Source organism: Pungitius pungitius, chromosome 7 (assembly GCF_949316345.1).
Source record: "Pungitius pungitius chromosome 7, fPunPun2.1, whole genome shotgun sequence".
In the NCBI taxonomy this organism is placed as follows: Eukaryota; Metazoa; Chordata; class Actinopteri; order Perciformes; family Gasterosteidae; genus Pungitius; species Pungitius pungitius.
In genome coordinates this window covers 2307349-2331227 of record NC_084906.1, presented here as the reverse complement: position 1 = coordinate 2331227, position 23879 = coordinate 2307349, and the positions used below count along the sequence as shown (strand labels likewise).

Below are 23879 nucleotides of genomic sequence, written 5' to 3'. Positions count from 1 at the left end.
AGCTGCTCTGAGCATTCAAAGTGTGTCCGTCCTTCCCGGAGGCCCCTTAATGTTAATATTTGCATTCTGTTCATTGTGGAGTCAACCAAGTGGGCCGTGTTAGGACTGCAGTTGCTGCAGTGCACATATGAGAGGGATTAAGCACTTACTGAGAAGAGGGGCCTTTGAAGGCAAGGAGGAGACATGGGGTTATGCAGAGAGAAGAAAAAAAAAAAAAAAACCTCAAAGACATATGGAGGCTTTAGTGATTGCCATTACATCACTTTCCAAATAAATGAGATGTGTAAGAAACTGGGAAGGACTGTTGTTGGACAGAGCAGGTTCATCCATGGTCCATGGAAGAAGGCTGTAGACCTTCTGCCTTATGACCATGTCCTCTCACCAACAGTTTCAAGAGACATTTCACTGGGGGTTTTTACAGTTAAGGGAGTTTCCGCCAGTTTAGATTGACTGAGGAGTGTTTCATTTTGAACTCAATCTCCAGACCACAGCCAATAAAACGTGTATCAACGTCTGAATCACCAAAAGCAACCACAGGTGTGCTCGGAAATATTGTTAACATGTCACCCTCTGTACTTTTTTATTTATTTATTTTAACTGTAAGGTCAGGGGTCACACCGCCGCCTTTGTAACCCAAGCTGTTGCAGAGGGACCCGAGAGCCTTTTAAAGAGCATTGTAAAGCTCCAACGTAACATGGAAACCCTTCTCAAACAACTTCCTTCTGCAATATTGTTTCACCGCGTCGTCCTACTTTGGCTCTCAATTAAGGGATTTGTGGTCATTTTTTGGGGCTCCCGTTCCCAAGCCTGCGGGGGCTGCGTCCCTTCACAGACACTCTGCTACTGATCCATCGCTCATGTTGCTTCACTTGCATCCAACAGAATAATACGGTTTGGGAGATAATATGCGAAAAAAACGCTTTGAAGCAGTCGGCCTTCCTAGCTGAGTTATGGAATAGCAAATTTCAGCATATTTATCTTGGTGATCTGTTTCTTGTCTTTCACTTTGTTGTCCTCACTTATCTCTCTTGTTATGCTTCTTTTTTTCCCGTATTTCCCTCCATGACCCTCGCTTTCCCTCTCGTTCTCTAAACACACATCTAAAGAAAACAATTGAGTTAAATAACAATACCAAATACTGATTTTAATGGGACAGAAGTAATGTCAACATGTAGAATCACGTAACCTATAAATATGAGAATATACAGTATGTTTCTGCCGGGAAGAAGGACAGCAATAGAAAATGATCCCTCGCATCAAATATGAATAATCCTTTATTATCAGGTCTACAATTATTGTAAAGCTGTTTTTTAACGAACACTTGTATTGCTTGGTCACTGGGAAAAATGCATTGTCTTATTCCCGCGGTGCAAGATTCTTGTGTAAGATAAAGAATGATTCTTTATAACGTTGGTTAATTCTTATGATGTAAAGTGATATAGTGTCTTTCAAACCTGCTGGTTTGGTGCAAAATAACCATTTTAACGAATGAACCGGGCTCCCACACTGACAGACTCTCCTGTTCTCTCCTCTTCAGGGTTCACTAGGCATCATAGGGATTGCTGGGGTGACGGGAGTTCCTGGTGAAAAGGTAAGGAGTGTTTTCCGTCATTAGGCCGTCAGTCAGCATCATCTCAGCCGCAGACCCCTGTCATTTGGGCTCCTTTGAGCATTTGAGCACGGCTTTGGGCTCTAGAGGGGCCCAGAACTCCATAAATACTGAACCCGCCCACATTCATATCGAACACAATCAAGTCGAAGCCACGTCCCTTTTACTGCCCCCCCCCCCCCCCCCCCCCATGCAGAACCAACTCACTTAAAGGTTAGTCCAGGTGATGCAGGTTCGTGTGGAACGCGCTGACATATATGCAGTATATACTAATGATATACTATACTAAAGTCATTAAAACCAATGAAAAAGGACAGCTGTTCAAATATTCATGATTCAATCCGGAGAGGCCCTGAGCCTTTTTATGTTTCTCACCCTCAGCTTAAAATAAACTGCTGTAAGTGACCCTGCAGCCTACTGGCTCAAGTGAAATTATTTTAAACAAATGTATTATTGACAATCCTCCAAAAGAAACATTCATATTTTCTGCATTGTTTCCATCTCTAACTCAACCAGTTCACCTCTCCTGCCTCTCTAGCAGCTGTCTGTCAGAACATGTTCTGCTTGTCCTGCGCCCCCCCCCCCCCCCCCGCCCCCCTCACACACAAAATCCTTCCCCTGGGTCCATCTGTCAGCACCAGCCATTCCCTAAAGCCCCCCAAATTCCGAGCGGAGACCTGGGGGGGGGGGGTTAACTTTGCTGCTTTTAACGCAATATGCCACCTGCTGGCTTTCAAAGTACCTGCTGGCTTTAAACTTCCCTCAACCAGGTGTCAATCTAACTTCCTGCAGTTGACCAGCTGCTCTCCAGTTTCACGCCTCTTTACCAGGAACAGAATTTGTGAGGCTGTGTTCTTTGTGTTTTTAGCGTTCAGGTCAAAGTTGAATTGTGTTTTTATTTCCCCAGGGCGACCGAGGACCAGCGGGTCCAACGGGTCCGTTTGGGGAGAAGGGGCCACTGGTAAGTGAAAAAGATTTCCAGCAAATTAGCAAAGCTGTAACTGCCTACCTGAGCTTCATAATATTGTTCTTTTAATTTTGAGTATTAAGCTCCACCACTCAACAATTAGCTTAAAGTCTTAAGCAGACATATTTTCAGCTACAATTTCTGAATGAAAGCAGACTCACGCGGCCATAAATGTTACAAACTACTCAATGCTGCATTTTTTTGTAGCTATACGTTTAAAAATCTGAGAAAATGAATATTATATTATGTAAACAATACTGTATTTAGGTCTTTTGAAATACCTGTTCGGTGTCTCTTTGCAACCCTAAAGTCATTTTACGATCCACCATTGATAGTACGAGATCTCAAATAGATCAGACCAACTACAACAACGGGTTTATCGGTTTTTGTGAGGCGGTTCAGTCTCTCTCACTGCCAGTTTGCACCTCATTGCCCCAGTAAAGGGCACCAGTGGTATTCCGGTTTGGTCTCATTTTTGACACAATGATAAGAGGGACGTCTGATGTACTGATTGCAGCACAGCGTTTTGCACAAAAACCCGTTCAAATCCTTTTTACACACATGTTCAATGAGACATTTTCCACCGAAGTGTGTTGGTAAATGTTTAAACATTACCAACACACTACTGTGGAAACTGTGTTTTCATTCAGATCTTTTCGACACTGTTGATTCCCCCGGAGAAAACAAGGGTCTGTCGTCCCGTGCAGCAGCGTCTCTCTCTCTCTCTCTCTCTCTCTCCCATACTGATGCTTGGAAAAAGGTTGGCCCGCCTCCTTCAGTTTCCTGGGGCCTTGCCTAATTTCAATGTCTGCGGCTTTGGGCACCGGCCCTGACCTGGCTGGCCAGCGGCCTGACTGATTGGCCGGAAAAGAAGAGGATTAATTTGGTGGCTCCCATGTCGAGAATAGTTGGGTGATTGAATCGGTGCTCGTCCGTGTGCACGTTTGACTTGCGAGAGATAAAGAGAGCTTTGTGTCGTATTCGGGGAATTATGGTGATTTGAGTCGACCGTCTTTTGGCTAAAATGAAGCCACATTGGTGAGGAGTTTCAGTTTGGCTTTGGGCTGTCAGCACACATGACAACAATCCTTTTGTGAAGTTTGGTTTCTGTTTGAAGGCACTTTGCAGGGATTAACTTCTCCTATCATTCCTGGTTAGATTTGAATGTGTGATGGGTTGTGATTTAGATGAGAACCACAGACCCAAGTGTCACTCTTTTTTCCAGTGGGTCCTGAGAATATTCTCATAAAAATGTCATATTGAACACCGTTCTGCTGAACCGGTCCAGGATGGAGTTCGGCCTGGAGCCAATTGTTTCCTCTGCAGACCAGATGATCCGTTGTAGTCTCTTCCTGTCCTGGTTAGTGGCCGATCCAAACCACACAGAGATGGAAGAACAGAGAACAGACTGCACGATGGCCGATTTAAAACAGGACCAGCAGCTCCCGAGGCAGGTCGAGCAGCCTGAGTTGACCCGGGAGATCCATCCCACAAAGCTGAAGGTCTCCACAGCAGACACGGGGCTGTTGAGTGGAGGGATAAGAGCAGTCGGGAGAGCACCCACCCCTGTCAGTCCGGGTGCTAGAACGCTGATATAGGATATCAGTGATCCACTGACGGGTGGAGGCTGGCAAAGGGAGGTGCCAGAGTTTGTGTTGAAGTATCCTCGGGATGATGGTGTTGAACGCCGAGCTGAGCTCCACGAACAGAACCCTGTGCGTATGTCCCCGGTGATTCAAGGCGATGAAGCACGTGGTGCTGAACTTCCACCGACCTTTTTCGCACCGCATGTGCAACAATGCGCCGGTTGTCAATGGTAACCCCACAATGCCATTAGACCGTCAACCTTTCTATAATGTTTGTTATCTCTGTTTCGGTTTAAGGGCTATTCAGGGACACCAGGAAGTCCAGGGGACATCGGCCCGCAAGGTGCAATAGTAAGTGTCACACCCCTCGTCAACGCCGTGCAGTGATTTGTTTGCATAAAATACTTTATATTAACATAATAAATTAATATGTTATTACTATTGCTCTATTGAGGAGCAATACATAAAAGAGAAAATAAGCCATGACAAGTAATGGCTTTCCTTTTCAGAAAAATCCACATTCGCATTCGGAAAATTGCATATGCAGACATCTGTCAAAGCTAAAACTGTTTGCTGCATACTATAATAACTATAATATAATGTGCTTCGAGGGTCCAAAAATAATATTTTTCTCCCAATGGTCCTAGTAACCTGTGAAAAAACTAATGTCAGATTCGTACCCTGTTATTTTCATCTACACAATTCAGTTTATATAATAAAGGAACGATTTTATTTCTTGGCAGCAGCTTAAGCTTTGCATCGTGAGCTGGTTAAAGCTACATTTTACAAGATTACATTTTGAAAGCATCACGAGCTTATAATTGACCTTCGCTTAATACTGATTAAGTTTGAAAGGATCCTAATATTAGCTTTGTTGATAAGTGGCGCTGCAGAGTTGCCCCCTGTGTGAGAGGGGGGGTTACGGGTTTTATTTGTGATCCGGGTATTTCTCAAGGACTCACATCTTTACATAGACGTATGGTTTTTACAATCTCTTTCTTTGCCAAGCGTTATGCTTTTCTTTTGCAGTTTGAGGAAAGTACAACTTTCAATTACAGTAATTTACATGTGATTAGATTGATGATTAGATATATCAGTTCCTCTGTTTCCCACAATATACTTTAAATGCGTATAAACAAGGTTTCTTAACACACCGATTCAGTCGACTAGTTCTGATAAAAGACGCATTGTGCGATTTTTTTCCCAATTTCGAAATATACACACTGTGTTTTATAGTTTTTCTCACTGCATCATGCCAAATTGCTGCTATTTACTAGTCTTTATTCTGTCTCTCAAATCCAACTTGTGTCCGTCTTGATTTTTCTCACAGGGGCTGCAGGGGCCGAGGGGGACTCCAGGCATCGCTGGGCCAAAGGGCAGGAGGGTAAGAGCAATCTTACCTTCGGGGGTGTCTTTTGTAATGGTCCTTCTTGTCTGTGTATCTAAGCCTACTTTTAACTCAACAACTCGTGAAAACTTCACTCATCAGTCCCTCGGCAGTAAGTTTTGCAGCACAACATATTTTCCACAAACCAAAGTTAAAGGCAAGAAATGGGCTCAAGCTTAGGTGGATTTATAGTGTCTTGTTGAAAGCTATAATGGTAACGTGAATTGGATTTGTTGTGGTAATACTGGTGAGACATCGTGTGGCTGAGAGGTGAATGACACCCTCTGGTAACGTAGGTCAAGATCATTAGAAACGTATCATAGAGACTATATCACAGTTTGTGCCTTCAGGTGCCTTGTGGTTGCATTTCCTGTCTGGCTGAGGTGAGATATACGTAGTTACTCCCATCCTCCCTCCTGGTCTGGTGCCTGTTTTGGTTTTAGGAAAAGATGTCACACACACACCATCCATCTCTCAACACAGAAGAGATCAAGGTGCAACATAATGGAAGGAAAATAAAGCAAATCACTCATTCTTATCTCCCTTTCTGCATTTAAACATTTCAAACTACTCTGTACACAAACATATTTCCTTGTCAATCTGGGCCTGTCAGACCATCTAAACAACACATGTTAATTTTTGGTATTAGGGTTATCAGTACCTATGGTCTGAATGAATGAACGTCACAACTTCTTACATTTAACTAATTGAGAAGATTCAGTGAAACACTGGGAACAGACCACAAGTCACGGTAGCATTGGTCACTTTGCAGAAATGATTGAAGATTGGTGAAAGAGACAAACTATCAAGTGACAGAGAGCGAGACAAAGACAAGTGTGTCTGCCTGGAGGCTTAATGGGAGTAAAGTGATCTGACAGGGGTGAGAGTCTGATAGAGAGACATCGAAGGAAGAGACATAAAATAAGGGAAGAGGAGGGTGTTGTATTTACAGATTTGTATCTACCTGTATGGTGGCACTACGTTGCTGGGAAACCCCTGGAGTGTTAGTGGGAGTGGTGACCATACGGAGTAGAGACTATCTGTATATATCAACTAAGGTATGATGCTTTAACATGTGTGTGTGTGTGTGTGTGCTACCTAAACCGCTCATTCTTCTTTGACTGATCAAAGGCGGGTCTCATGTTTCCTTCGCATAGGGGCCCCAGGGTTCAGAAGGCCCGATCGGTGAACCGGGCCCTCAGGGCACCAAGGTAAATCTGCACAATGGACACATGTACGCGGGACCGCAGTATTACAGTTGAAATTATTCATCACATATTGTGGATGATTTAGGTCTTTAGTTCAAGGAAATCGTTTCAAAATGTGTCAACTTTTTGTTTTCAGGGTGAAAGGGGTGACAATGGACAAAAAGGAGAGCCGGGATTCATAGTAAGAAGTCATTAAAAAAAGTTGTCGACTTTATTTTTTGTCTTTTGTCTTATACCAGCTCATGTCGGTGAAAGAGCGTTATTGAATAACATGCCAAGTTACATGCTGAATGACTGATGCAGTAAATGTTATTTCCGGATGAAGACTTCCGGCTCCTAATAATTGAAAACACCCATATTTTAACAAAGAAAGACACGAGTTATCCCTGCCATAAAAAGGCAAACCTGAGGCCTTGAGGTTCACACACACATTACTTTTAAAGACCCCCATGGAGAAGACATTTCCACATCATAACCCTGGGGGCCTGTAAAAGCTTTCATCAGTCTTTAATGGCAGAAAGAGCCTTTGTCTTAGCACCTCTGTACTGGGTTACTCCCAAATGCAGTTATTCTGTACTGCTGCCAGCTTTTAGAGAGGCAGCCGGAGCCGTATCTGCTGAGGAGTTGCAGGATTCACATTAATTTTGTATTTATCAAATCCAGTTGAGTGAAATGCAATCAAGCTTCAGATTGGCGTGTAACGATGAAAATATTTTACCCTTAGGTAATGCATAATATATGCTCATGTGTTTGTATGTGGTTATTTAGATTGAGTGTATTCTATCCAAAAATATGTTTGTAATTGACCACCATTGTCACTGAATTAAAGACTAAACATTTGACTTCCAAGCAGAGATTTTGCTCAATATATGAATAAATGAAACCCACAAAAGACAAAGCTTCATAACATTCGTTCAACGTTCTTTAATATACAACACATGTACAAATGGTTTATTTTGGGGGTAAATTTATGAGCAAACAGTAGGTTTAAATTCAATAAAATCTGTGGACCACACTCAGCAAAGCAATTCATTGTTTCCATAATCCAATGTCACACCTATAATATTTCTACCTATAACAAGTCATTCTGAATGACTTATGGCCAAGAATCTAATGAGCACACCCTGTTCTGTTAAACCCATTATTGGAAGTGGAGTGCTTTTGAAAACATGAAAGATATGTTGCCAGTATTTATCTCAAAACGGATTCAAGCAATTTGGTTTGATTTAAACTGCTTGTTAACCATTTAAATAATAATTTCTCCTCTGAAGGGCAAGGCAGGCAGTCCAGGAGCGAGAGGCCCTCCAGGGAAGAATGTAAGTAATGTTTAACTGAATGCTGAAGCTGAATCTCTCTTTCAGCTCTAATTATCCTCTTCACTAAAGCATGAACCGTCGCTATGACAACGGCAGACACCACACACTTGTAAAACATTCACACATCCTCTTTCGACCAGAAATGTATATAATTATAACTTTAAAAGGAGGTTGTTGAAGTTGAAAACAGAGTACCATAAAAACAAATGTGCACTTATCACCACGTATTCAACTAATGTGTGTTGGTGTGAGGTTGAACACATCATACAAACCCAGCTGAAAGTATTCCGACTGAAATACCTCCTTTGTTTGGGATTTTAACACAATTCCACACATTTAGGAGAACATTTCATTCAGAGAAAATACATGTTTTAGGTTTTATCAAATAATTGGGACCAAGATAAGTACATAAGTGAGCAGACAGCATTGTACACCTGAAATATACACTTGTCAGTGCCCTCTGGTGGACAGATTCTGCAATGCCCAAGACATTTCCACACTGATTTATACTTGCCTATCCACAGGCATGTGTGACAATACCAATTTATCCCGTTAATAAGGATGCATGATATCAGCCAGCTGATTAATTAAGTTTGGTGCTGAATGCAGTTTGGTTGTCATGGCAACAATTGCTCACGCTGACACATCACTTTTGAGCTGTGAGAAAATTTAAATCTTTCTCCTGTTCTTTCATTTTGCCTTGTTTTCAGTTCATTCAGAACCACTCTTTCGCACAGCTTGAGGCATTTAAGACATTTTTATGTTTTATCTACTCCGTGAATAGAATCAAAGATTCAAGGTTTAGTTTGTAAACCAATTAACTCCAAACAGCGCATGATTGATGCTACTGAATTAAAGTGCTTGGAACAGCCAGCCTCACACACCACGGTGTTGGTGTCCATCACCTCTGCCGGTGACGGACTGAATGCCGTTTGAAGTGAAGGTGTCTGGTCTAAACCTGGAGACACAATGGTTGGCGCAGCATCAAAGAGCTTCCGTGTACCTCCAGGCATCAGGCAGCACTGAAATATTAGACCCTGTTATCATGTTCCTGCTTACTTTGATAACAAAGAGAAGGCTTTCTCTTGCTTTTTTTCTTCTTCTGTGATTCCACAAATAGTTGATTGAAGCTATACTTGAACCGTGTGTGTGTTTCCAGGGTAAACCGGGTATTCCAGGCATCACCGGGGAGAAGGGACCCCACGGTGAGCCAGTAAGTATCCTGTCTCCTGACTGTTGAATTGATGTGGGGGGTTTTTTCAGGAGACTACAGACAAATGCGAAATTGGAAAACCGAGGTGTCTGGAATCTTTGTTTTTGCGGGTTTTTAGTAGAAATAGGTTTACATTTTCTCACAGATACCTGTTTGCTAGTTAAGAGAAACCTGTTTGAGAGGAGAACGGTTAGATTCCATTGCTTTGTCTCTCCACGTGACGCACAGCTTTAAGCACTACACCCTGTGCTTCCCTTCTTGGGTTTGTCTTCAAGTTGTTGATTTTCTTGGAAATCAGCCTCCAACCCCTCAGAAACACAAACAATCTGAGACATTTATTCAGGTAACACCAGCTACGCGGATTATGTTATGTAATGGGTCTCATCTTCCCTTTGGCCGGCCTTCACTTTCATTTCAATTTCAATCTCAGTTCTCAGCTTTCCCTACTCTACAGACTTTTCACAACATTTAACTGTATGTTTTTGTTTCAGTATATGCCAGAATTGTATATTATGTTGCACTGGCGCTTTATTACCTGATTTACTGTGTCTAGCAAGTCCAATAATGTTTTTATTGTATCATTTAGCTGCTGAAGGGAATTGATGATGTTGTCTTGCAGGGACCCAAGGGACCTTCGGGAGAAGCTGGACCTGATGGAGATCAAGGACCCGAAGTACTTTTCATTAAGAATTATTTGACATAAAGCAGTGTTAATAATCAATTATTAAGGGTTGGGGATGTATTGTGGTTGACCTGATTCATTCTCTATGCTTTAGGGTGGGCCTGGTTCTGAAGGGGAGCTGGGTGCCGTCGGAGAGCCCGGGTCAAAAGTCAGTACGACAACGCTTCCTCCTAACCGCTGCAGCTTAGAAAACATTTGTCATGTGGGGCTTCGGTCCCTGCCCCCCTCCAGCAATGTGCAAATATCTGACCTTGCTCATTCAAATAACCTTCGGTGAAAAAACAAATCAACGTCAAGTCTAACATTGGCCCAGCTTCCAAGTATCTGTATGTGTTACTGCATATATGAGTGTGTTTGACCTCCAGACAGCCCCCCCCCCCGGTTCATTTTGTGTGCCTTTCAGGGTGATATCGGGCTTCCAGGAGCTGAAGGGGAGCAGGGACAGGAGGGAACGAGTGTGAGTAACCGCAAACATCCCCACTAATCCCTTCCTTCTTTGTGTTGGGTTAAATCCAACCCGGTCGCATATTTATTCCCTCGTTTTTTTTCCGGTGACGACGTCTAATCCCGCGGCGTCCAAAATCTCTCCAACAAAGGTTACACAAACCCTCAAAGCCATAACACCGACAATGCATATTTTTTCTTCCTCCATCTTGCAGTATGAAGGAAGATAAATGCAGTGATACACAGGTGTTCATTGTTTGTTTACTAGAGCAGAGAAGGAAGTTGCTGTGTCATCCAAGCGTCTCCTCTTTTGGGGGGGGTCAAATCAGTGCTTTCAGTGCCTGTTCATGCATTTGAACGAGTGGTAGAACATGGCCTTATAGGTATTGTTTGACGTGACGTTACTATATATTCAAAGCTTGACGCACAGAACATTCTGCCATCAAAGAGTCAATGGCCATTTGACAGTTGACGTGTGACTTTTTGCAATAGTGAAGAGGCTATGTTGTGAATGGTGACGTGTTTGCAGGGTCTTCCTGGTCCCCCTGGTGAAGATGGCCCTCAAGGAAAAGATGGAGCCAAGGTAAACCAAACAAGAACGTCTTTACTCATTTTTTAGCAAGGTTTGTCAATATGACAACAATAATTTTGTGGTTTCGGTGTACTCTGCTTGATGTAAGTCAACAAAGAGATGAGCGTAATATGAAGCTCAACAATTAACGATCCCTGTGTCTCTCACGCTGTCAGGGAGAGGCTGGGGAGCGCGGGGCAATCGGAGAGCGCGGGGACAAAGGGGTGGAAGGAGACCCCGGGCCCCTCGGACCACCCGGTGGGCCTGGAAAACAGGGCTTTCGTGTAAGTTCATTTTGAATCTGGCAGATTTTTGATGGAAAATTACTGTAAAAGAAGTTTCTGCCTCAGACCAGCAGAAATGACACACTTGCATGCAGCTGAAGTAAAAAAAATTTTTTTAAAAAAGCCGCCACTTCCCTGTTTCTTATTTTGGTCGGTAATGTTTATGTGAGAGCCAACAAGAGATGGATGGAGAATAATGACATATGGCACATTACATCTCACTCTACATTGCATACCTGCAATATTACATAAGTGCTGTGAACCAAATGATGCTCTTGTGTCCCAGTAGGGGTCAGCCTTCACTTCAACAAAGCCTCCTTTTCTCTACTCGGGGATTAATAGTTACAATGTCCTGTATTGTGAATATTTAGCACCCCATCAGTCAAAATGTCAACAGTCTAAGTGTCTTGTTCGTTGTGCGATCCAGATCCAGATTTATCTCTAGGTGTTTATGGGCAGGAAGGTCACAGTTCTCGGGAAGGAAATTGCCTACTCATAATATCTGCATGTAAACCGCTGTATTACCAGGATCGAAGCCACAGTTTCAAAGTCACCAGGTGCAGTTATCAAGGCCTCAGACTATAGACCACATCTTCGATGTCTTCGGTAAGCCTTGTATGGGTTTCTCACAGGGGCCAGAAGGAAAACCAGGACCACAAGGGAACAGAGGGCGGCATGGAAAGAAGGTAAGGAACTTGTAAGGAACACCACTTCTGCTTTGCATTGTGTTTCTCAGTGAAACAGCAGCAAATAAGAAAAAAAGGTGAAAGGTCCTTTAGCATCCAATAAAGGACAATACAACAGGACGGATGCTTTGTGACGTTAAAGAAGGTTTAAAGCTGACTTTCTTTGCACGTCATTGTTGCTGTTCTCCATCCCCAACGGACGTCGTGTCTCTTTCCAGGGGGAGAGGGGTCCCGCGGGGCTTGTCGGTGAGATGGGCCCGCGGGGAGACATCGCTCAGCCAGGCGAGCCGGGCCTCAAAGGTGCCAGGGGAACTCGAGGCACCCCAGTGAGTTCCCAATCCTCTCGTGCTTCCCCTCTTTTAACCCTGTTAGGTCCTACTGAAACAATGTCTACTCATGCGTTGTAATTGTGTAAACGATTGTTTTATTGTTCATTTACCTGGTTTTTCAGCCTCTTAACTGAGCAAGGAGGTTCTGTGTCTGAGTGCCATGAGGCACAAGATTGGCTTTGCGTGTGTGTGTGTGTGTGTGTGTCTGTTATGAGGTCAGGCCTGAGGTCACATTGAGCCGGACCAGCAAAACAAAAACAAAAAACAGCGGCGCCGGAACGGAGTCACCGTCTTACGGTGTTTGTGCCTTTTCTGCATTGCTTTCAGGGTCGGCCCGGAGTCATGGGGACACAGGGGCAGCCGGGGCTAGCAGGATACGCCGTGAGTTCCTCTGATCCATTTGTGTCCGAGTTGGGGCTCACGCGTCACACTATGCTTACATCCATTGAGGGCCTGCCTTAGTTTAGATAGCCTTTTCAGGCTGGGATTACCTTCCAATCGGCAACACCTCATCTCATCAAACTTAACCACGCCTCAAGTCATCTCATACATCAACTTAACTTAACCTAAGATGTTTTCAATTGAGCTTTCTCTCCTCCCTTGATAGCCTCCTGCCTTAAGACCCTAGGAGTTTGATTTGGATATTATCATTTATTGTCAATTGTCCAACAAACACAAAATACCAGAGAAAAAATAACTACAAGAGTAAAAAGAGATCAAGTCATTCATTAAGTGCCTTTTATTGAATGTGTGCAAGACATGTCACACTTGGCCCAGGTTGCTGAGGCATTTCTTAATCACAAATGTTAAAATCCTTTTTTTAGGGTCACTCTGGCAAGCCTGGGCCCATTGGACCACCAGGACCTAAAGGTGAAAAGGTAACATAATGCCTCAACTGGCGTTGAAATTGAATTATTTCAGCGTTTTGGGCTTTAGGTGAAATTTAATTCAATGTACTGTCTGGCTGCAAGACCTCATGTCTGCATGTGTGCTGCTGCATTCCAGGGGTATCCAGGCGAGGACAATAAGACCCCAGGACTCCCAGGGCCCTTAGGTGAACCAGTAGGTTTTGCTTTCCTTTAAACTCTCCTTTCTGATTTCCCACACTTCTTGCTCTGTTTAGTCCAAACCACTTCAATATCCGATTGAGACTTGAAATGAAAGTTAATCCTCATCTATCTCCCGATTTTAACACAAAGCACACACATTTCTGTCCCACCAGATTGTGTCAGAGTCATAGTTCTTTAAAGCCGTCAAGCACCCAGGCCCCCGATTATCAGCCCATGTGGCCCAGACGTTTTCCTGCTCATTGCAAAGCAACAACTAGAAATATTATTCAAGGTTATTCTTCTTATATTCACCAATAATGAAAAAATAGGTCTTTTTTTACAGCAAATGTTCCATGGTTAAAACTAGAACTCTGCTTTTGTACAAAAGAAATAGCAAGAGTATCAGCACAGTTATATAGTACGGTGAAGGTTATTTTGAGACCCACTTCTGGGCGTAGGACCCGACCACCGTGACAGGCCTGCACAGCATCAACAGTCAGTCAACTGAAAGTCTACAAGGGTCCAGATGAACAGCGTTGGATTATCAAGTTGCCACAGAATTTCACTACACACTGAAGCGTGAGCAACACGATGGCGGCGTGTGTCCTGTTGCAGACTCGTACATCACAGCTGTGCAATGACTTGACTACATGACGACAGTGCAGCATGTGTGTTCATGTGTTTGCATCTGTGTGTCTACGCAGGGGCCCCCGGGGGAACGAGGAGAGCGCGGAGAGCCAGGCGATGAAGGATATCAGGTAGACAATTAAACCCATTAAACCGACATCAGACGTATCAAACAGTCACCACACTGTACGCCGTACGTTCATGCTCTCGGCTCCAATCTCGGGCTCAAGTGCTGTAGGGGCAGACTAGACTAGATGTTTGGAGAGGATTACCACATTCCCAGCAGTAATGCTGCATAAATCTGGAGGTTTTGTCGCTTCATGCCTCTCAGGTTCAGGATTCGTTGCTCTTTGAAAAAACAGTGCAAGCCGTTGGGTATGGGTTTACTTTAGTGAACTGTGTGTTCTGTAGCTACAGCATGTACAACATTTGGCTGTAATAGCAGTACACTTTATTTGTCTTCTTATCGTAATTTGTTATGTTGTATTCCACTCAATATTCTTCATCATTTTCATCACAACTTATTATAACGCGGGTTGATGAAATCCAGCGCTCTGATTGATTGGTTGAGAGCGAGTCACGAGGGTGCATTATTGAGCGTTAATGTAGTGCTGCTGTTCACATTGACTAGAGCGTTCCATATCTCTCCGCACTTAAAGTAACAGGTTAGATTTTGCGCGAAAGTTTTAGCTTTTACCTCCCGGTAATCCAACAAATGATCGTTTTGAGGCAATGTGAGCTTTCGCAACCGGACAATTATTATTATTATTATTATGTGAATGATTGAGACGGTGCGGGACCCAATGCTGTTTACATGCACGTACCGGGACTGCTTTTCCTCTAGACTGATATGTATAGACTATATAATGTGATACAAAACGTTTGATGGCTATTTACAACTATACTACTCCCTGAGGACGCAGTGTAAGGCCCCTATCATCCTTTTTCAAATCCGTCACATTGGGCCCGACTCTCTCTAGGCTTTGCTTTAATGTCTTTTTAATGACATATATATATATATATATATATATATATATATTTATATATATATATATATATATATATATATTTTAATGACATTTAATATAGGCCGTAGATTTATTTTAGTCGACAAGTACCGATCTCAAACTACAGCCGACACTATTGGGTAACTGTTATTAAACTATGCAGGTGTGGCCCTGCAAAGAATGACTTGATAGTCCAGCTTCTGGGGTTCACATGAGGTCATAAACACTAATAGAGTGTAGATTGTATTGATCCTAGAGAGACATTCAATTTGGTTTAGAACCCATTATAGTTTGAATGCTGGGAAGCTGAAATTGAGATCACAACTCCCAAGGATCTTATCACTCATAACTTTCATTTTAAACTGTTTTAGGGCCTTGTTGGAACTCCTGGACCTCGAGGAGCTGTTGGACCACAAGGGCCACCGGTGAGTCTGTAAATATGCGTATCATAGTATATCATAATGGAACTTACCTACTGTTGGTACTTTCAGTCAAATCACCATCCAATGGTTTTGTTCCCATGGTGATAGGATGAACAACTGAACATAGTATGTATTCATAGAACATCTTACTATTGTACACTTAGTGTGTGTGTGTGTGTGTGTATCTTTGTGTAGGGATCGCCAGGCATCCCCGGAGAATCGGGGCTAAAAGGAGACATTGGAGCTCCGGTAAGTCCACACAAATCGCCTAAATTAAAACGTACATCTCTGTACATCTCGCTTATCTTATTTAGGAAGCAAAGATGATTAATAAATCATTGAACTTGGTCTCCTCCCTGCAAACACTGAATATCCGTTATGCTCTTATCGAAGCCAGTAAATCTATTAGCTGTGCCTTGTTCAGCCTCTGCCAGGCGAGACACTTTGGTTCTTCTGTTTTTAAAAAAAATACCTTTTGTGGATGAAGAAAAATCCTTTTGATTGCTGCCAAAATGAAAAACCAGCCACAGGCCTTTTTCCAAAGCACCATACTGTTACCTGAGCATGCCAGTACAAAGCGGCTAATGATGCAGCTATGATGGAATATCTGTTACCGACAAAGAAAAGCCAAAGGTTTGATAATACAGAGGCGTGGATAATACAACCAGACGCCCTTTTTAAATGCCTCCTGCGCCCGTAGCAGACGTGGTCCAAGGCATCGGGTTGAAATGTTGTCCTCATTATCTTCAAATACATATTTCCCGCTCCTGTTTTTTGTGAATGCCGATGTGTGTTTGTTCATCCAGGGCTCCAGAGGAAATAAGGGAGCAAGCGGGCTGAGTGGAGCTCCTGGCATTGAAGTGAGTATCGTATCACCCCCCCCCCCCCCCCCCCCCCCCCCTCCCCCCCTCAACCAAATGCACACCAAAAGGCTCGGAGAGCGGCGGCGACGGCATCGCGACTCAGAGCCCCTTCCACCTTGAATGGCTGTGTCATTTTAGAGAGGAGCTGACTTGAATGCTTTGTAGTGGTATGAGTTTGTAAAATGCCTCGTTAAAGCAGAGAATGGGATGGAGTGACGTTTGTTGCTGCTCTGGCTTTTATTCCAGGGGCTCATGGGTTTACCTGGACCCGTGGGCATGAGAGGTTACCCCGGGCCGGACGGTCCTCCAGGACTTACTGGCGTACCGGGACCTCCGGGACAACGTGGACGGCCGGTAATCAATGACCTAATTGTAATGATCGCATGTCATTTTAACGGCGTGGCCGTTTTGATTGAGTAAACACAAATGTGTAGAAAGCGGCTTCTCTTGCATTGGCCACATTTCTTCGAGTTAATATCATGATTGCACATCCGGACCCACTTAAGGCCTTTCCTTTTGATTGGATCGGTTCCGCCCTCGTGGTAGGCCGCTGTAACCCGGAGGCAGGAACGACAGAAATGTTTTGATGTGTGTATTGGGGTTTGGTTTGTATCTTGTGTGAGGACACTTGCATTTTTCTCAGGGTCAGAGAGGCTTGGTGGGACAGGAGGGCTCCGCTGGACGTCCAGGTCCCAGGGGAGAGATTGGACTTCCTGGACCGCCTGGAGAAAGAGGACGGCCCGGCCTGGAGGTGAAAACAAAAATACCTATTTACCCAATTCACTATAAATTGCACAAGGGTATCTTGACAGAAACCAAAAATGTCGAAACATTTGACTAAATCTGACTAATTATTTGTGTCTTTCTTGACCCCTGTTGGATTAGGGAGACCGGGGACTCCCGGGGGACAGGGGAGCCTCGGGAATCAAAGGCAAGGAGGGAGCTGCCGGTGACCAGGGCCGCTTTGGTGACCCGGGACCCAAAGGACAACCAGTGAGTGTCTAGAGGCATTTATGTATCTATCATTGTGTATTAGATATTGTGGCAGGTTAAATATTTGGGATGTTACCTCAAGTTTTAGTTCATATTTTAGTATAGCATCAACATTTACAGTATTAACTAACTCAATTCAATAAGTAAAGGTACAGAACAAGATGTGACTGAAATGCCCTCTGTTTGAGGTTAATTAATGTATTTCATGGTAAACCTATACTACTCTGTTCTTCTACTCTAATCCAGGTGATTCTTTTAAATTGTTTCAGTCTCAGATTTATATATTTTTCTTCAATGCTCCTAAAATAGATCTTTCAGCCATAAAATATCTATATTCCAACGTTCTTGTTCTGCATTGATACCCACCTAGGGCTCCATATATTTCTATACATTCCCAAATACCTCTCTAAATATAGCTTTAGGAGGTTTTAGGGAGAGTCTGTGTGTCACTTTTCCATCCTGAGTAAAGTGAAAAATGATCTGGGCGAGACCAGGAATGGAAACATACCCCGAGTAAAGGATAAGTTATGTAAGATCCGTACCCTGACTTACACAACTCCTCAAGGAGAAGAAGAAGAAGAAGAAAGGTACAACGCGCAATCCCTCAAGCTTCTCTCCCTCCTCTGGTTTTTCCCCCCCCGTTGATGCTTGTGAAACCGAGAGCAGACTGGGGCCCTTGGGTCAGATCCCGTTGCACTGTTCAGTCAATAGAGTTTCTTTGGTCAAAGTCACTGGTCTGAAAGTGGAGCTGTCTGGAGGATGTGGACAACTGGCTGTGCAAACATAGAATCCTCCGCCCCAGACACAGAGGCAGCGCTCGGACAGGGAAGAGGGCAGATGTTGTGTATGGGCTGGGGCCCACTGTAGATCCAGACACAAGGCCCTGTGTGTGGCTCTTTTAAAGATGGACAGGGATATTTTTACAGTAGATTTCACAGTGACCGTGGGTAAACTGCAAAGCTCCTCTGGTGCCATTATGTGATTTTTCTTTTTTTTTCTGCTTGCAGGGGGAACCTGGAAATCGGGGAATGGTTGGTCTTCAGGGCTTTCCGGGGCCAACGGTAAGATACTTGGAGATAAACCACTGTGTGAAAATGACCGGAGAGAAGGAAATAGGCCATACTTTATTTTAAAGGCCTCCATCATACTGTACTTTCCCTGTATACTGTCACACCAGATCACCTCTTTCCTTCAAACAGGGCCCGAATGGTGATATTGGATTGAGAGGCTTCCCTGGCCCTAAAGGCCCGGTGGGGACTCAGGTAAGATCTAAAACAAACTGTAAGCACCAAGTTGCTCTCTTCAAACCCTAGTAGTGGATCACGTATTCACGTATAAGACCCTGGATAAACTGGTACCACCTAAATTCAGTTAGAAATGTTCAACCTTTGTGCTTGTTTCAGGGCTTCCCTGGTCCTGTGGGCCCTGGTGGAGTAATGGGCCCAATAGGAAAACCCGTAGGTTTCTCTTTGTTTGTGTGGAATGAGAATTGCATTTTTTTTAAAAGGAAATCATAATGATTTATTTGATTAAACCAGAATATAAAACAGAATACAAACAATACTGAACATTTTTTCCACAGGGTCCGAGGGGCCTGAAGGGAAGCGGTGGCGAAATGGTAAGATCTGACTCAACCCAGCAATCAACACTGAAGAGGCGGATTATGTTATGTATGATTTACCTGCTAATATATCGTCGGGTTATATCGTGATTCTGTGTGACTGGCATTGCTTTGGCGGTTATCATGGCGTGACCTCAAAGCACAGAGCAGAGTTGCAGGCTGTGTTTAGATGTGTAGGAAAGCTCTCTGGGTTTCAGAGGTCGTTCATATGACGCCGCTTCTCTCAAATAGTAACCATGTCGAATGTGTACGATACTCTCACGCACATGGACACGAACTACCTGAGTCCACCTGCCCAAGGCACTTACTAAGCAACGGCCTTTGCTCACAGTAATGCTGCATTAAACTAATCTAATTCACTATGTTTTTAAAGCTCTTAGTCGGTATTGTAGTATTAATATAGATTTTTCAAATGGTCTGCTCTATTCTTGAGATGGCAAGAGCAACGTGACAAACTTTATACATTATGAATTCATCAGTTGAGCCAGATTAACGGTGATATTCTCTCTGACACTTTCAGGGGCCTCAGGGACCACAGGGAAGTCCAGGACCTAGCGTAAGGGCCACACTACACACGCACATTGATTTCATTATAAAATTTGGTGTTATTTTAAATTATGAAGCATAGGGGGTGAGTTTAGATTTAATTCAGTCTGTGCAGGCAGACATTTTTTTTATTTAAATTTCAGGCCTGATGGTATGAATCAGAATGAAAAGAGAACAATTACTGGTGGTTTTTACGATTTAAAAAATGTATTTCATGTGGACAAAAGGAATACTCTATTGCAAATATCTTTCATCAATCCAGACAGGGCAGTTCTCAGGTTATGCCCTCAAACACATCACAATTAATTATCCAACATGTTTTACCAGACAGTGAACTGACAAAACCACACAGACTCATCTCGTCTTCTTCTTTCTCCTCCTCGTAGGGACCTCCTGGTGCACCAGGTCCATCAGTAAGTGCCTCATGTGACTCAGGCAGCTAAAGGCCAGGAGTCGCGTTTTGAGTACAATGCAAAATTAAAGCTTGGGATCACTTACGTTTGAGGGAAATTGCCACGCTCCTGGCTAATTATTAATAAATGTAATTCACGTATAGCTGAACCCTGCTATCTCAGGCTGTCTGTAAAATATCCCTCTTACGTGTGTATTTGTGCTTGAAACACAGTTCCATTAGACTTTTCAGAGAAATAGAGAATCAACAGCAAAGAAAAGTCTTGCAAATATTTCTTGCCAACTGTTGCTCTCTTGCTGTTTGAATGACCTTTTTAAACTATTCTAAGAACCCAGAAAAATCTATATCAGATCCGTTTTTTGTTAACACAAATAATATGATAGCGATGGTGTTTATGCTGAGTACGGGATGTGTTTTTCTGCCCCCCCCACTGAACGTCAGGAATGTCAGGGTTTATTGATGAAAGACTTGTTTTACTGCTTTTCTCTATAGCATTTAACAGTATTCTTATTCTTTCTCTATACACCAGATGTGTATTAAGCTTCCATGCTTCCTGTAACCAATGAAAAAGCCTACAGATTAACACAATTCCGTTAAATAACGAACAGGGTAATGAATGTGTTATGTTTTCATTAAACTGAGTGTGTGGATTTTAAATCTACAGAGGCAGATTTATGTTGACTCGGCAGTCTTTGGTCGATCTGACTCCAACGCTGCCCTCTGGACAGAGGTAAGGCACTGATGCACCGTGGAGGGGGTTAAGTGGTGGGTCGTTGCATTGACGATGGATGAGTTGGCGGATGGAAAGTCGAACGAATGATTGGGAAGTGGACTAAAACTCTACTGCGATGCGGTACCGTAACTGAAATGAAGGCGCATTAACATATCAGTTTGACAGCTCTCCGTTTCCCGTTTTCAACCCAGAGTTTCCAGAATACGCAGATGAGTTCCCCAGACTACAATACGGAGATACTCACCAGCCTCCGTTACCTAAGCAGTGTCATCGAGAGCATCAAAAAGCCTCTGGGCACAAAGGAGAACCCGGCTCGTGTCTGTAGAGATCTGCTCCACTGTCATCAAAAGCTCAGAGATGGTGAGAGTCTCATCTACCTGATCTAAGGCGTATGAATATGTTGGCTTGATAAAATACGCTCGCTCCCACTGTCTCTCTCGCCCTGACCCTGCATTTGGATTGGGGGCTTTTCAGGTTGGTTTTGGATTGATCCAAACTTGGGCTGTACCTCTGATGCTTTCAAGGTATTCTGCAACTTCACCGCAGGAGGGCACTCCTGTTTACACCCCGTGGCCCCTAATAAGGTAAGGATTTCACTTAAAAGCGTGGGAAAAGATGCCAAAGTCAAGCTTGTTTTCTATATTCATGTATAAATTAGTGGTTTAGTAACGTTTTGAGTTTGGAATTTCGAGTCTTTACCTAATTGTGAACATCAAACTAATCACTGTTTCTGCTCCCCTGTTGCAGATGGAGTTTGATGTAGGGAAAGTGCAAATGAAGTTTCTCCATTTACTGAGTTCTGAGGCCAGTCACAGCATCACACTCCACTGCCTGAGTGATCCTCCGCACAGCACCGACGGCTCCTCGCCGCAGCAGAACGCCACACTTCGGTTTCGTGGCTGGAACAAACAGATCTTTGAGAAAGACACACTACTTGAACCACACGTGCTACAAGACGAGTGCAAGGTAACGGGCAGGACAGAGAACTCAGCCACACCCTTCCAAGAATAGTCTTAAATCTTTATGCAACATTATTGATCAATTTGGAACGTGAATTACTTTTTTTTTCTTTTTTTTTTCTCTCTCGTCCCCACCCGTTCTCTTTCAGATCCAAGATGGCGGCTGGCACCAGTCCCGTTTCTTCTTCCATACTCAGGACAGTCGTCAGCTACCTATCGTAGACGTACAGGGGTTTCCCGCATCGCAGCCCAAGAGTCGGCGGCATTTAGAAATCAGCCCCGTGTGCTTCCTCTGACGCCAACATCGCCGCCCCGTTACAGGAACTACTGAAAGGCGAGTCTGTTCCAAAATACGGCTGCCTACCAAAGAGATTGTGACGTCTGCGAGAGACTGTTGCCTCGGTAAAAAAACAGGACCTTTCAGAGCAACAAGTGTCCCATTTCAAATCCAAGGCAGACCTACATGCAAGAACTCAATCTCTGTGGAAGATTCAGGCAAAGAAGCCCAACGGATTGAAGTGGATATCAATATTTATCAAAAACTGTATAACGTTTGTTTCGTTGATCATTTTTAACGGCGCTTAGGTTGACTGTATATGGACACGTGTCACTCCCTGATCCCTGGGTAGGGGTGTCCCTTACCGGCAGCCTATGCAAACTCTAAAACTCACCCTCCTTCTCACCCCTCATACACACACACACACACAGACACACACACACAGACTATCCTAGGCAGAGGCCTAACTAGAAGGAGCGCGCCAAGCCTCTACGTAGGAGCAGTGTCCAGCTAGCGTATTTATGAGTGCAATAGCATGCGGACAATGTGCGACTGCTTTAAATATTTCCATTTCCAATCAAAAAGGGTTTGTTTTACATTGTTTCCATGCTATTTTTGTCCACAGTCGTGCCCAGTGGGACCTGTACATCTTGACAGATGGTGCTCTACCTCTACCTGCTCATTTGCTTTCCAGAATAGTTGCCAATTTCAAGTTAGTCTCTTCTTTTTTTTTTGTTTTTTGTATGTACCGGTTACATCAAGAATTGTTATGTTGTCCAAGTGCCTATGTTGATTTGGTCATTTCTAATTTATGAACCATTATTGATACACTACATATTTTTATAGCTGATGTGGTAGGCTCTTCAAGGGAAACCTGTCATTGGTGCTGCAAAATAGAATGAGTCATCAGTGAGTTTTTACATTTCCTGTGTATATACTGACAGTATGTTTATTTATATCATTTTTTTTTTTTTTTCACTTTACTGAAACACAGTAAGTTATACTCTCAGAGAACAATTTGGTCGACCACAGCTCAGTCCAAAGAAGTATTTATGTCAAAAGGTGTGTTTGTGTGCTCACACCTGTGAATGCATGTTTATCATACTGTTAGTTTAGTTCATTCAGTGGTGGTTAGGTGGACTGGAAGCTACACAAGGCCAGAGTCAGAAAACACAGAAAACAGTCATATCCTTAAGTTATATTACTTTGAACAAAGTGTAATTACACACGTCTGTGCAGGAAAAATGCGGATTGAATTGTGTAAATAGTAATAATACGTTGACAAACAAATAAATGGAGCAATTTATCCAAAGATGGTTCTGTGCTTTTTGTAATATGGTCAAAGTAGCTGACACTGTGAAAGTCATACAATCTGTGGGGGTCAAATGACTCTTGAATATCAACTAAATGGTTGAATGTACAATGTTTTCTAATGTATTTTAGAAAAGAGGTGGCATGAAGATAGAGAAGCAGTTTGATAACCACAGAAGTAATCTTCAAAAGGAAGGTTAAAGCAAAGGACAGTATCCCCAATGCTCATGTACTGCCTGAAAAACATCCCTAAAAGTCCTATAAAACATGGAGATACCATAAAACCACATCTAAATGATATACCTGTGTGTGGACAGTAATCATGAAAGGTTTCTCGTCGATAGAGTGAAGATAAACTACTCTAGAGGAGGCTTTTGTGAAGGCCTCACTACAGAGAAACGGCAGGAGTGACACCGTGGATTTTCGCATTAATCTGTCTCTGGTTGGCTTCTATAGGATCTGACTAACACCAGAAAACAAAATGGCTAGAGCATAAAATGACGCTCAAGAGTGAGAATTGGCTGAGAAAAAGGTGGGTATGGTGGAGCTGGGTACAGAATGATGATATGCAATTACTGTCCCACAAGAAGACTATTTACTGAGCTTACTATGAGGAAGACAAAAGCTCAGCACTTCATTTCCATGGTCTTTTTTGTGTGTTATCAATTAGCAATGTGACCTGCATTGTTATGGACACATAGTCAGTTCATTGTTTGTCATTCTCAACGCGGGAGGGTGCTGTAGTTCACCTCCACTGACACCCAGAGGCGCTAGTGA

General features: G+C 43.3%; 1 protein-coding gene across 1 annotated transcript in view; it reads left to right on the top strand.

The window, feature by feature from the left end:
• The window catches only part of LOC119217111 (collagen alpha-1(XXIV) chain), a 54427-nt gene extending 31324 nt beyond the window's left edge, over window positions 1–23103 (top strand). Inside the window, exons 25-60 of the mRNA XM_037470492.2 lie at window positions 1538–1591; window positions 2517–2570; window positions 4460–4513; window positions 5493–5546; window positions 6707–6760; window positions 6894–6938; window positions 8029–8073; window positions 9233–9286; window positions 9906–9959; window positions 10063–10116; window positions 10372–10425; window positions 10942–10995; window positions 11160–11267; window positions 11900–11953; window positions 12172–12279; window positions 12610–12663; window positions 13107–13160; window positions 13288–13344; window positions 14036–14089; window positions 15337–15390; window positions 15583–15636; window positions 16194–16247; window positions 16497–16604; window positions 16894–17001; window positions 17136–17243; window positions 18251–18304; window positions 18443–18505; window positions 18647–18700; window positions 18826–18861; window positions 19385–19420; window positions 19797–19823; window positions 20487–20552; window positions 20747–20915; window positions 21030–21139; window positions 21303–21521; window positions 21664–23103. Of these exons, the coding sequence (XP_037326389.2) occupies window positions 1538–1591; window positions 2517–2570; window positions 4460–4513; window positions 5493–5546; window positions 6707–6760; window positions 6894–6938; window positions 8029–8073; window positions 9233–9286; window positions 9906–9959; window positions 10063–10116; window positions 10372–10425; window positions 10942–10995; window positions 11160–11267; window positions 11900–11953; window positions 12172–12279; window positions 12610–12663; window positions 13107–13160; window positions 13288–13344; window positions 14036–14089; window positions 15337–15390; window positions 15583–15636; window positions 16194–16247; window positions 16497–16604; window positions 16894–17001; window positions 17136–17243; window positions 18251–18304; window positions 18443–18505; window positions 18647–18700; window positions 18826–18861; window positions 19385–19420; window positions 19797–19823; window positions 20487–20552; window positions 20747–20915; window positions 21030–21139; window positions 21303–21521; window positions 21664–21810 (2586 nt within the window). The 3' untranslated portion in view covers window positions 21811–23103. The remainder of the gene's footprint in view (window positions 1–1537; window positions 1592–2516; window positions 2571–4459; window positions 4514–5492; window positions 5547–6706; window positions 6761–6893; window positions 6939–8028; window positions 8074–9232; window positions 9287–9905; window positions 9960–10062; window positions 10117–10371; window positions 10426–10941; window positions 10996–11159; window positions 11268–11899; window positions 11954–12171; window positions 12280–12609; window positions 12664–13106; window positions 13161–13287; window positions 13345–14035; window positions 14090–15336; window positions 15391–15582; window positions 15637–16193; window positions 16248–16496; window positions 16605–16893; window positions 17002–17135; window positions 17244–18250; window positions 18305–18442; window positions 18506–18646; window positions 18701–18825; window positions 18862–19384; window positions 19421–19796; window positions 19824–20486; window positions 20553–20746; window positions 20916–21029; window positions 21140–21302; window positions 21522–21663) is intronic.
• The last annotated feature ends 776 nt before the right edge of the window (window positions 23104–23879 follow it).